The 14,106-nt window shown below is 41.5% G+C and overlaps 1 protein-coding gene across 1 annotated transcript; it reads right to left on the bottom strand.

The window, feature by feature from the left end:
• Positions 1-507: 507 nt before the first annotated feature.
• On the bottom strand, positions 508-12,611 carry arhgdia (Rho GDP dissociation inhibitor (GDI) alpha). The gene is made up of 6 exons (XM_070923081.1): positions 12,568-12,611; positions 4,990-5,185; positions 3,796-3,879; positions 3,239-3,315; positions 3,026-3,089; positions 508-2,219 (listed from the first exon to the last, which is right to left on the bottom strand). Exons 2-6 carry the CDS (start codon positions 5,177-5,179, stop codon positions 2,017-2,019), a joined length of 618 nt encoding a protein of 205 aa, XP_070779182.1. The 5' UTR covers positions 5,180-5,185; positions 12,568-12,611; the 3' UTR covers positions 508-2,016.
• Positions 12,612-14,106: the final 1,495 nt, after the last annotated feature.

Below are 14,106 nucleotides of genomic sequence, written 5' to 3'. Positions count from 1 at the left end.
ATTAAGCCAAATAATTAATATAAAAAAAGACTACTTTGAAACTACTTATGGCATTTGAAGCATGTATCTGTCTAATAAACACTAAGTGCTAAATTGGTCTTTTACAGCAGGTAGAAACTAACTCACAAGCGTTGGACCAGCTTGAAGTTGCTTAAAGACACAAGAGTGATATAAAGTGTTTGATGGAGATTTGATTACTTCCATGGTTTATTATAACTTATCTGGTGAGGGAGGAGCCTCTGGGGTGTTTTTACGGCATGCGTTACAAGCCGCAGTGGGACTGATCTGTTCAGGGACTTGTTTGATCGATCATGACAACATAATCAGTTCTGCACATTGTCAAAGTTGTTCCTGTAGTGGGGCCATTTAAAGTGTTTTCTGTTAAATTAAAATAAGAAATCCATCGACCATGTTCTTTTTTTTGTGACGTGCTCAGGGAGCCAATGATTCAGATCCCGCGGCAGGAAGTTTCTGTTTGGTTGAATAAGACGACAGGACACGTGCGGGCCCAGTCTGAACACTTTAATGTGAACACAGGAGATCAGTAAACTGTAGGTAACACAGGTAGCACACATTGAGTCAAACCCACAACCCACAGAGAGAGAAACATCAGTCCATGACACATGAGAGCTGAATGAAGCTGTGGAGACAGACGTCATTCACATACTTATGGAGTGTATTAAAAAACCCAAACACTTTATATGGCAGGATGTGTAACCCAGTGATGTCTGGTTGGGGGGGGACTGATGTCTCGGTCAATTACAGAAAACGTTTCACCTCACTGAGTCAGCAGGAGCAGCATGTGGTTGAAAGACTGGAGGCACAGTCAGCATTTGTAATTTTTAACTTCAGTAATATGAGGTGAGCAGTCCTTGTGTTCGATTCAGGAAGGAACTAAGGTAACACCTCGGACACACTGGAAATATGGCCTCAGGGACTGGAGAGGACTCTGGGTGACAATAAGTCATTAGTACAACCTGGACTCCTATTTAGAGCTGTTGTAAATGATAAAAAAAAAATGGTATTTAGAAAACTACAAGTTCTGCAATGAAAAACATGTTTGTGAATACAGCCAATATGATGATCGACACCAACATGTAATGGTTTTTACATATCTTCAAACCTGAAATAAAGGTGTTAAAAGTCCTTAGTTCTGCTTCCCTGTCCATGTATCGTTAAAAACAGGCTCACATGATGGTCTGGCAAATATAATCTGAAGGCAAATGGCTCAACTCAGTTAATTATTTCTTCCTAAGGGTTCTTGTTAAGGCCACATGGCTGCTAAAAATACCCTGATCAGCAGAGGAACGGCCACACCTAAAGCGAGGGGTCACAAGGGGTTAGAGGTAATGTGTGTTTCCCCCGTTTTCTCTCAGCAGACTTTGTAGGGCACTAAATCCTTTGGAAAAAGAGGTGGCCTGAATTCCAAATAATTTACCAAGACCCTGGTACAAATAATCTGCTCAAAGGCTTTAGGAGGGCAGTGTCCAAGAGTTGTGTCCAGCAATGATTGCTCAATGACTGTACGGTGGCCACGTACATACAGCACTACTGCTTCCTGTACAGCGCTTTCTAAGGCAGATCACGGTAATCTTACAAAAGAATCTGAAAAACAGAAGAGTGAAAAGGGGGAAGGAAAGAAAGCAGCAAGAGGCAGAGGGAATCACAGGGGATCACTTTTCCAAAAGCAGTTAACAGACAATATTTTTTTAACATTTCTCTTTTATAAACAAACTGCAAATTCTGGGTTGTGCACATCGTTTGCTTTCTCCATTTTAAAGATTTAATACTTAACAGAATGCCGGGTGCAAACAAATAAAGCGTTACGAAGGGAGGAATGATGAATCGATTGGAATTTAGAATGAGAAAAGGAAACTGTAAGAGCGGGTGTCAATGGACGGAGAGAGCAAAAGCTTGAATCAACACATAATCCAGGCAGAAATAATGGAATGACAGCGAGAAAAAGAGAGAGGGACAAAGCGGAGGAAGACATTGATGGAGGATGGCGAGGAGGAATCAGTCTTTCCACTCTTTCTTGATATTGAGGCTCCATTCCCAGGAGAGATGATCGTATTTGTCATCATCAGTGAACTTGGATTTGATGTTGTAGGTGCCGCGGGCCAGCATCCCTTTGGGTGCCTCCTCCATGGTGGTGAGGAACTCGTATTCCTCGTTCGGTCTGGGCCCGTAGCTGCCAACCATGTAGTCCGACTTGTCGACTGTAGATTAGAGAGGGTGGGAAAAGGAGTTGTAAGAATCTTCTTGAAGATATCGTGCACAAGACTGCATGGTACATTTATTCAGATTTTACGCCAGAAGAAATGGGGTCTAATTTCCCCCCGGGATCAATAAAGTATTTCTGATTCTGAAATTCTGCCTCATAAGTTGCTTATTACTGAGGGGAAATCCACAGAGTGTAGATAAAAACAGGTCAGCTACTGTATGTAAACAACCATATAGAAACATCAACACATTAACATTAACCTTTCTTGGCAACAGTTAGATGAGAAGATCGATACCACTCTCATATCTGTACAATAAATGTGTAACTACAGCCAGCAGCTGGTTAGCTTAGCTTAGCACAATGACTGGAAACAGAGGGCAACAGCTTGCCTGTCTTTCAAAGGTAATAAAATCAGCCCACCAACACCTCTAAAGCTCACTTGTTTGATTAACCTGTACAAAAACTGTGTAAAAACCGTACAGATGGTTATGTAACAATTTTACACATGTGGTATGGATGAAACAAACAAGATGTAACGTGTTCATTAGTGAGCTTTAGAGGTGCTGGTAGGTGGATTTTGTTACCTTCAGGCAGAGCCAGGCTAGCTGTTTCTAGTCATTAAGCTAAGCTAACCAGCTGCTGGCTGTAGCTTCATATTTACTGTGCAGACATGAATGGTATTGATCTTCTCATCTAGCTCATAGAGAGACAGCCAGAGGATGCTACTTTACATGGCATTTCCATGTCAAAATCCACCTAAGGAATTCCAGAGATTAAATGAAATCATGTGGGCAGCCTTACCCTTCACTCCTTTCCTGAATGATTGCTGACAGTACTTCAGGCCTGACACAATGTCCTTGTTGACCTGCAAAAAGCAATATGCATCACATCCTGCTGCACAGTTTCCCATGACAAAGATAGTTCACTGCAGCTGCAGCAACATCTCAAACAGTAAGAGACAACAAACCCAGAACATTTTTACCCAGGGGTTTGACAAAGACCAGACTCTCTCACCTTGAAGTTGATCTTTATTCTGTATTCGACTCCCTCCTTCAGCACAAATGGGTTCTTCTTGAAGCTCTCCAGGTCTCCTGGTTGGGACAGCAACACAGCATGAAGTCAAGATATATTTTGATTTCCAACACCCTGCAGTATTGATACTGACCACAAGGGGGCACAGTGCCTCAAGCACTCCTGCTCTAATGCAGCTCAGTGTGACCACCGAGGGAGGGCAGGAGTGCCATCAGGAAATGGCTCATTAACCCACTTACACAGGAATCATGTCATTGCTAATTAGCGGACTAATGACCCAGCAGGTCATTTGGTTTATATTTGTACACAAGGATGGGAATGATTACTGTTCATAATTAATGTTACTATGAGCTAATTCTTCCAGTGTGTCTGCTGTAAGGAAAGACAGCTGCCTGTATGTGGGCTTCTGTGCATTCAGAAAAAACTAAATCTGTCAGATGTCAACTATAAATGATCTGTGTTCACTGTGTTCAAAAAATCTGAGTTTTGTCCTGAGTCCAGCCTCACATGGACCAGGAGGCCGTGTCTGCTCTACTCACCCTGCAGGTCAAGGACCAGAGGGTGTGGCGCCGTCTCACATACCAGGGTCATTTTCGTCACCTGGACGTTGGGGGTGCTGGGATCTAAGACAGAGAGAAAGGTCACAACATTCATAAGATTATCAGTTTATAGCACCTGAGAGAAACCAAAAGGGAAGTATCTCATCAACCATGATTTAGATGAGTAGATATTGCCTCTTTTCCACACAAATGGTCAATCACACACCTTACTAGTTAGATTTTTAAGCAGTTTGAAATATGTGACTACATTATACCTTGAAGTTTTAATAACAATAAAACACTGCAGCACTTTCTTCTAATCTGTCTGTGTCTGGACTTTCCCACTGCACGAACACAATTTGAAACTGTCTAAGGTGACTGGAATCATCATTTCCTGATTTTTTGTCAATATTTAAGCACGTGATAGTGGTCAGTTAATCTGCTCTTCATCAGAAAAGGGAAATATTGCAAAATACCTCATTCTGAGTAACTGGATACTGGTCATCAACTACACAGGACATGTGGTCACGTGTGGATTTAGTGAGTGAAGTATTTATGATCTGAAATGATCAGCTTTACTTTCCATTCTTGGACCTGGTGTAACTAACTAACCTGGACCTCCAAACGTACCTGGTACTTTGGATATTGTTCAAAGATTCTCAATATGAGATGTAAAAACTGTACATTTTAAAATACTTTACTTTATTACAAACCCGTTTTTCTATTTTACAAAAATACTGAAATGCATCAGTTGTTGCCTAAATAAAAGTATAGTATAATATAAACAAAAATGATTTCAATCAGACATCTGATCAATTGAAGAGTATGAATCATTTGGTGTCAGCTTTCTTACTTAATAGTTTTCAATACTCTGAGTAACTGAATTGTTTTCACAACAAATAACTGAGGTTTGATTCCCCACCCTATTGGTAGTGCAAACACACAGAGCAGCAATTTCATACACATACATTGATACAAACATACACATGCACGTTACACCTTTAAAGACATAACCTACAACAAGTAGGAGAGATATATTGTCAGTAAGTTTGCAGTGGTTTTTGCATCAGGTGGCAGTGCTAGTGAATGGAATCAAAATGTGTATCTGTTTATCTATGAGGGTAAGTTAATGCCAAAATTGCATTTCCAGTTGTTCCAGAAGATCATACGAGTTACTTAGCAGGGGTCACTAACCTGAAACCGCAGCAGTGCTGCCCAGCAGTGCCTCCTTGTACTTGCGCAGGCTCTCGTCATCTTTGTCCAGTTCCTGGATCTCCTGCAAGCTCTTCTGGGCAGGAGGTTTGTAGTTGACCGAACTTTCGCACTCTTCATTGGCTGCTGCAATCTCTGCCAGCTGCTCTGGTGTAGGCTCCTGCTCTGCCATGGTGTGCTAAACACAGCGAGAAAGTGACAGCAGAGGGGACTGGTTAGACGACAGGGAAATAAAGTAAAATAAGGGCTGACGGCATGAGTCCACACAACAGACAACTTCCCATTTTACTCTCAGCTTTAATGAAATCTGTCCTATGTGTGGAGCAAGGCAGCACACAGTTATTAGACATCTGGCTGCTGGATGATTATTACAGATTACTTATCCAGAGGAGGACCTCAGTGAACTTTGACCTGGGGGGCTCTAGCAATGTAAAGCAGCAGTTCATGTGGAAAGAAACACCATAAATTAATCACATTGCTCCTCTCACTATTTGTTGTTGTTTCTTATCCTGAGATACTGCCTCTAGATCTATACTGTTGAGTGGAGCATAATGCCATTTATGTAAGAAAACATTTCAAACACACTCCGTCCAGACAGAGCGACAAGGTTAAGAATGACAATCCACTAACGTGAATAGTTCCTTTTGTTATGCACAGACAGACCACAGATAGCAGGCTCACTTGACAACAAAAGATTTCTCAGTAAATAAACTGTTGACAACAAGCTAGGTGTGGATTATTATGGCTAACTTTATCCTTATTTTTGTCGAGAGACAAGGCAGTTTTATAGAGCTTTTATCCCTTTAGCGTCTCAGTGTATGTTTAGACATAAGCACACACGTGAGCGCACAAACGTACACACTAGCAGAGACCTCTGGGTCTACTTGGCTGAGGAGCCAGTTTCTCTGACACACAGCAGAGGCTGGTGGTCTAAAAAAGCTGATGATTATCTGAGCACCGGGCTTCTCCCTCACTTGTATTCTCCTCTACCACAAACTGTTGTCCGGCTTCAGCAGTGGGACAACAGAAAAACAGCAGCACTAACTACCTCCACCAGTCACTACAGATTAGAAGTGAGGACGCCGATTCTGAGCAGCACAATCTCACAGTGAGATCATGAGCGCTTGGAGGACACTCCAAAACTCAATTTGTTGCTCATAAAATGCTGTGGAGGAAAAAAAGTTATCCATTAATAACATCTGCTGCACATATGCTGGGAGCAGCTATACAAAGCTGATCAACACCTGCAAAAGCCACGAGGCAGCAGGATGCTGGTGCTCTCGTAACACTTGCTCTGTGTGCTCTGTTTCCTCTTGCTCCTCTGTTTTCACAGCAGCCGAGTTAACCAAAATACAGTAAGTGTGTGCTTGTCGATCGCTTCCTGATGCAACCATAAATGTGTTATTAGGAGAACTGATACTACTTAGTAATGTCAAACCGGCAACACAGCACAATTAGCTGTGGGGTCAGTCAGATTTACTTTATTCATCATTTAATCTGACCTCTCCGACCACTGAGAAAACATTCATCTCAGTTAACAGGCAACTACTCCCTCAAACTTCTCATCCTAATTGTTTTCAACATTTGCATGGTGAAAGAATGCAACTTCCTGTTTTCGAGCGAGTTCAACTAAGCATTAACTCACACTGTCCAACTGTAGAAGAGGCTGAAAAGAAAACTGTATCCTTAAGTTATGCTAAAGGCCTAAAAAAGACCCTAACAGGAATAAAGATCAATGCTTGAATGTCAATGATCAAGGTGATACACAAACTGCTTCTCCATAAAGGTCTAATTAAACTAAACCTGTTGTAAAGTTAGTGTAAATTATACCTTTATAGTCATTAGCGCAGTTCCTTTTATGGTTATAAATAAGTGTGTTAGCATGCGAGTTAAAAGGCCAGCATAAATCAGCACTGGAAAGCTAACAAATCAGACAAATGCAAACACACAAGAAAACCACTAGGTGCAATGTCAATGCTGAACACAGGTGGACACTCTCAGTACAAATAATACCCAACCACAATAAATCACATGACTGTAAACAGAAACTCCATGCCACAACACAAAAACTGGTTTGTCGCTCTGCTCCCTCTATCTAACCCTCTTGTGTCTGCTATACATAGTTGGGTGTTAGCCAAGCAGGAACTGAGAACACGGCACAGTTTTTCCAAATGGGGCCTCTGTGCGCCCATAAAAGTAAAAATTCCTCTTCTGCCAATCGTGTGCTTTTCGCTGGTCAGCTGCGTTTGAGTGTTTCTGGTCGGATAGAATGAGTGAGAGTCAGGAAAACAAGACCAGATAACACAGCGATGCCGTCACATCATTCTTGAAGAATCAACGAACAGGTTGTTTTTCTCGCTTCCTCTTCTCAGCTCTTGTTCTGCGAGCTCTCTCCTGCAGAAAGCTGCACTGTGACTGCAGCTGATCAAACTGTCACAGAGGAGGAAGTGCTGGGTCCTGCTAGACATACTTTGGGTACAGAGCTGCACTGTACACACTTATAGAGTCCCTAAAGACACAGGGGGGACATGTAGGTTCTGTTACATTTAAAGTCTATAGAAGACAAAGATGCAGGACCTAAAAGGGAAACTACCCAAGTTGTAAAACTACAGCAGATTTCACGAAGCAATTTTGAATAGAACTTTAAGAGTTGCAAACACTGTATTGATTCATGCTGTATGATGGTCTTTTTTTTATTTATTTATTTAGTTACAGTGTAGCCATCATTGCTTATTGCATTGCTCCCTGCAGTCTTTCACTGTCAACAACATCATATTTACCAACATGAGCACTAGAAATTGTTTATGGAGTGAGTTATGCAATGTCTGCACATAGCCACATCACTCAGAGATGCCATCTTGACAAAGTATGAAATTGTTGATTCATAAAATTATAGGCCCAGGCGCGGAGTTAAACGGATTATTTTGAACAACATCGACATCACCACCCTCATAATGATACACATTCTTTCTGGCTAACTCTGCTCAAACAATGCGGTCTGTGGCTAACTGGCTACATCCTCATTGTTCAGCCTGCTGGGAGACTGGGAGAGGTCATGAGATCATGCAAACAAACACTGGACGTCGAACCTCTTCACCTCGGTGTCCTAACCTTCACCTGCACAGTCCTGCATGCGGCTCTCCCATACAGGAGGATAATCTGTTTGCTTTACAGGACTAAGCAGCACAGTTTTACAAACACACCAGGCTTGGCAGCAGCTGAGGCTTCAGATTAGGCCCGTTCCTTAGCAACACCACTGAGCAGTGAGATTATAGAGTGGGATTACAGCTAATGAGGCATTCAGGGACAGGAGAGGAAAGTGTCTGGAGGTGTCACTGGTGACACATCAAGAGGATTCTCTTGTCAGGAGTCAAGACAAGCGTCATCAAACTGTCGCTGAAGATAATTGGTCAGCGAGCTCAGTGAGGAGCAGGGAATCCCTGTGGGATGATACAGGTTTTATAAAGTGGACGGGTGTGTGTGTGTCGGGGGGCGTGACGTTTCAGAGACCATCCTTTTGCATCAGTGTAAATATCACTACAACACTGATAGTGAGAGGAGACTAAATATTGTTTGGGATTTCACAGTTTAAATGTCTTCTGGTATTTTAGGATGCATTATTCTGTCATATTAAACACTGAATATCAATAAAACATTGGTTGACTAATCATCTTTAGCATCACATCTGGTCTTTAATATGCACTAGATTTAAGATTTTCAGCATGACTGCATTCATTGAGGGACAATAATACTGGAGAAACAATTTCACAGATTTTTCAATTAAATCAACAATGAATGACTACTTATTTTATTTATTCTTAAGACATTCTGGTTTGTAAATATCTATCTGAAAGCACTGACAATCATCTCCAAAGTCATCGTTTCACATTAAATATAAACGTACGGGAAATTTATATAATTAATTTTATTTCCAACCAGAGTTTAAGTAAAGCTGAAGAATACAAAGCCGTAGACCTTCAACTATCTTCATGTATGACTGCCATTTGATGTCATCTTCTGGGCTCTGTGTGGTGCCATTGATCATACAGTGGATGCTACAGGCCAGGCTCTTCAAAGGGGGGAATACATGAGGAGGACAAGAGGCAAAGAGAGAGCAACAAGTAGCCTAGCTTGTGCATTATGTTGTACGTCACAGAAACACTCTGATTAGCCATGACTTGTTCCCATGATAATGCAGCAGCAGGCATACGGCAGCCAGACAACAGAAAAACACAAAACCTAGCAGGAGCTATGGAGTTTGACAACCGCTGCTGTCATCGTGCACAGTGGAGCAACCTTTACTTATAATTTGACAGCTAAGTCTTACAGCTGATGATCAATACTCTGACTTACCGTTACTAGGAACACAGCACACTTTTACCTCAGAGGAAAAAAACGGGGCATGAATGTTGCTTCATACTAAAAAGAGAATTGGCAAACCTTTGTGAGGTGACATTTAGCTCTTGGCATCACCTCTCTACTGAAGATGTCACCCACAGATCTATGGCTGCTTTGATCTCTCTAGTCTCTCTCATGCAACTCTCAGTCTGCCAGAGACCTTTGCATTTGTCCCTTTTATCCACATGACTTCTCTACACTTCAATGCATCCTTGCCATGCTGCTTTAATAAAAGCTTATCAAGGATAGGTGCAACACACAGTTATCTTTCTTCAAAGATTAACAAACTCAAATCAACATTTTGGTCCCATATGCCCCTCCCCTCAGGTTCTTGTGAATAAGTGATTCTGCAACAGTTCTAATGAAATTGGAGCTGTTGAAATTAGTACATCCTCCAGAAATGTGTCAATACACCAAATGCATCAACTCATATGAAATGTTGCACACCTATCCCAAGCACATTTCTGCCCTTTAGTAAAAAAAAAAATTCATGCATACAACTGAGTAGAATTTGATGCACATAAGCTTATATTCCTGTGTAATCAAACTTTTATGTGCAGAGCAGCCATTTTTAATTAATGAAAAAACTAAAAAATACCACCATCGCCTTAGTATTTGAGTTACATTTTAAGCAAAAAGTTACCTCAGTGGATAACAAAAAAAGAAAATGGACACAACACAAATTAATGACTATATGAAGCCCGTACATTGTATACGGCCTTTATACTTGATGATATAGTGTAGCATGTCAGGCTGCGACCAGGCCGTTTGTCTGTCGATAAATTACTGCACACTTCCTTTTTCAAGCAGGAGTGTAATGACTCATATCCTTTAGAGCGCTAAACCACACACACACACTGCAAAGCTGAAGCACAACTCATCTCCTACACGTTCTACCTGTGAGGCAGCAGCCTGCGCAGCCTGATCTTTCTTTTTAAAGGATGCTGTAATGATATACATGCAAAAGGGACACTGGCACTGGCTAGTAGATACAATCATGCTGGGTCTAACCCAGTTGAGGATGTAGTGCGACACATACCAAAGATTTGAGGAAGTGTTACTCCATGAGCTCTTGGCAGAACTGATGCAACACAGAGGAGCCAAACCTCAACAGGAATAGAGATGGGGGTGAGATTAAAACAGAAACGCAATGAGATGAAAATTAGAGAAGGAACAGAGTAGAAAACATGTTATGAGCTTGTGTTAAATAATCAAGAGAAAAGATATTGGCCTTTTAAACAACCAAGATAACGTTTGAAGGATGTTTATCACAGAAATTGTTATCAGTAGAGAAGACTAATCTGATCGCAAAGAAAATGAGCAACTCAGAGAGAAGTGGTTGTGAGAGAAAAAGAAACAAAACATGACTACCCCAGGAAGAACCAGAACAAATAGGAAGCTTTAAAAATAGCCGGTGAGAAATCCCTGCATGCAGCAGCAGGAAGCTGCGAGTGAATGGGATAGCCAAGGTGCCAGCTGAAAGGTCAGGGCTTATTCCCCTGCTCTAGAGGAGTTTCAGCAACATGTCCAGATTCACTTTGCCTCCCTGGACAACAGCCTCGGTGGAGGTGACGGACTCTTCACAAGGCAGAATTACAGCTGGTTTACAAAGACCACCAACATTTCCCAGCATTGAATCACATAATTTCTGAGAGGATATGCTTCTGAAGGCCACTGTTAAGTCTAATGAAGGCCATGTTCTGCCTGAGGAGGACCACACAATGTGGGAAAGAAAGGCTCACACTGGTCCGTGTGTGTGTGTGTGTGTGGGGGGGGGGGTAGTATCCCTGCACCTATTCCCCCGAGAGACTGAGCAAAAACAGAAGAGGCCACTGACATGATCGTCATGGTAGGCTTAGAGAGCTCACTAAAATTGAACAATTCATAGACAGAGAGGGTTCACAAATACTTCAAAAAGACTTAACCGTATTCCTCAAAATAGTTTAGAATGAGATCAAACAGACAGAGCAAATAAGTTGTAGCATTAGGGGTGCTGTAACCAGCAGATATTGAGTATTTTATCAACTTGTCGCTTCAGCAGTTAGTCAGGATGTACACACCTTCACTTGCGTCTGAATACAAGCTAGTATGTGCAGCATTTTACAGTTCAGGCCTGTGGTTTTGACCTTTGCAATCCTTACTGTGAGCTGCTTGAACATGTTTGAAAATTATACAGGGAAATACCTACAATGAAAACGCTACATGCTGATCCTTTAGTAATTTATTCTGCCTCCTCTAGGCGTACTTAAGATCAACCAGCTCTAACCAGACAAACAGAACTGCAAAATGAGACATCCGGCCCCCACCGCAAGGCTGCACATTTTCAAGTCGAGATGAGGCAAATGAAAAACCTGACAGAAATGTATCATCTAAGTCTGAGAGGGAAGAGAAAAGAAAATCCTCCTTGCCATTTATCACAACCTCAGGAAGGAAAGGGAGGATTCACGGTTAGGGTGATCTCTTTGAGAAGTCACACAAAATTACATGAAAGTCTCTGTCACTTGAAGCACTTTTGATTTCAGCAGATGTGATCTATGTGCACTTGACTGTGAAAGCCTTTAAAAAACAGGCCAAGATGGTGGATTTAAGGTGTGAGCCCTGCAGGCAAATTCAAATGAATAGAGTTCCAGGAAGTGGCAGAAAATGTTAATCACGTCCCACATGACAGTCGGCTCACAAACACATTTTAAAGTTGACTAAATTACTCATGTGAATTAAGTTTTTGGTCCACTAGTCAATGCATCCACTCATTGTCAACAATTAAATGCACTGGATGACATTATCGTTACCTAACGGTCATCAGCGCCAGCTCAGATCAGGCTCAACACCCGGAAATGAACAACTAATTATTGCTTGCTAACTCCTCACTGCCGCCGGACAACTTTATAATGACTACGCAACTATTTGAAGGATTTAGACACTAATACTACGACTTCAACATGACAAATGTAGATTAAAAAGGCACAGCCCTGACTGCAGAAAGTTGCCCTTTGGTACACAAATCCCTCCTTTCCTAAATTCTCGTTCATGGGGTAAGTTGCTAATACTTCCTCATAAAAGCTGGAAAAACTTGCTAACTACGCCACAGCAGGTCAGAGGTGTATACTTACCGACTAAAACGAGTTATAAGAAGAGTTAAGCGAGTGTTTAATGAACTCTTACCGTTATACGGCTGGTCGGCTGGGACAGTCGCCTGTGAATGGTGGTGAGAGGGAGTGCAGTGAAGTGGCGGAGAAAAATCTGAGAAACTACCGCTAACCGGGCAGACCACGTCCGGTGCGCGCACTTCAAAATAAAAGCAGGTTTTTACGTGGATCTCCACGCTATGATTTTAGGTGTGCACGTGGATCGTTTGCGAGAAAGTACATAATTTTCGTGATAAATCACGTTTTTAAGCACGATGTCACTAGTTAAAAGTTAAGTAAAACCTCCATTTGTGGAAGTTACTTTGTACTATATTACTTCTACTCTTACTATTTCAGAGAGAAACGTTGAACTTTTTACTCCACTACATGTAACTACATTTCATGGTTGCTGGTTACTTTACAAATGATAGAAGATACTGCTTTCACTAAAGTATCTGAATACTTTTTCCACCACTCACAATCATATAAACAGGGAAGGTTATATTCGATTACTCTATAGTCCAGTTATTATATCCACCCAGCTGCAGATAACGCCTCTATGTGAATGTTTTGCTTCAATCATGAAAACCAAACCGGAAACTGCATTTGTTAACAATTTAAACGTTTGTCTTTAGACACGCTTCCGGGGAAAATTGCGGCAGCGACACGCGTGGGCATGCAGGTCTGTGCTACACACTCACATACCTTTCTCTCAGAGGCCCAAACATTTCACACTTTGTTCACTTCACTTTCACCTCAGTTTTAAGCTCACTCCCCCTGCAGCCTATGAGCAATTACATAAGTTATAGGTCCACAGAGGTAATGATGCTTGATTCAGTTCATATTATGGGTGTGGCAAGCAGGTACCGAAAAGTACATTTCAAAAACCGATGAGCTCATAAACTCAAGTTGACATTACTATAGACAGACGTGGTTGATACAGAGCAGGACGACATCTACTGGCTGTGATGGGGTAGTGCATTAAAGCACTGATGCATGAAATGTGGGTTATAACCATGTTTGTGTTCAATTATGACAATGACACGGCTCATGTTGCTCAGCTGTGGGAAACTTCCTTTTCCAGCTTATCAATGTGGACTGACACACAACCTGCCAGCCAAAACACACCATCAATTAACATTTACCATTCACTTAGCAGCTCCAGACTTACATATGCTTGGCCACTTACAGTATTTTTTTTATACAACAGCTGTTGTCTATTTGAGTCAATTGTGTTTTATTGGTTGTCTCTGCAAAAGAGCTGAACCTACATTGCTTTCAACAAAACAATTCCATCTCTTCAGAATGAGTTACTGTGGGTTCCTAAATGTGTCGCAAAACCTAGTGAAATAAATGTTTATTCGAAAAGATAAAAAAAAAATAAAAAACCCAAAAGGCAAGTCTATCCTTCCTTCAACCAACACATGCACGGGGGTCAACAGACTTCATACTGTTGAAAACCAGGTATAAAAAAAAACAACAAACAATGCGTGTGGAAAAACTACCGTATTTAATTTCACCACAAAATAAGGACTCTTCGTAAAACTGAACACGAGGACAGCAGACATGTGGACAG

The sequence above is a fragment of the Enoplosus armatus genome, chromosome 17 (genome assembly GCF_043641665.1).
Source record: "Enoplosus armatus isolate fEnoArm2 chromosome 17, fEnoArm2.hap1, whole genome shotgun sequence".
Taxonomy (NCBI): Eukaryota; Metazoa; Chordata; class Actinopteri; order Centrarchiformes; family Enoplosidae; genus Enoplosus; species Enoplosus armatus.
This window is presented reverse-complemented; position numbering and strand designations above follow the sequence as displayed.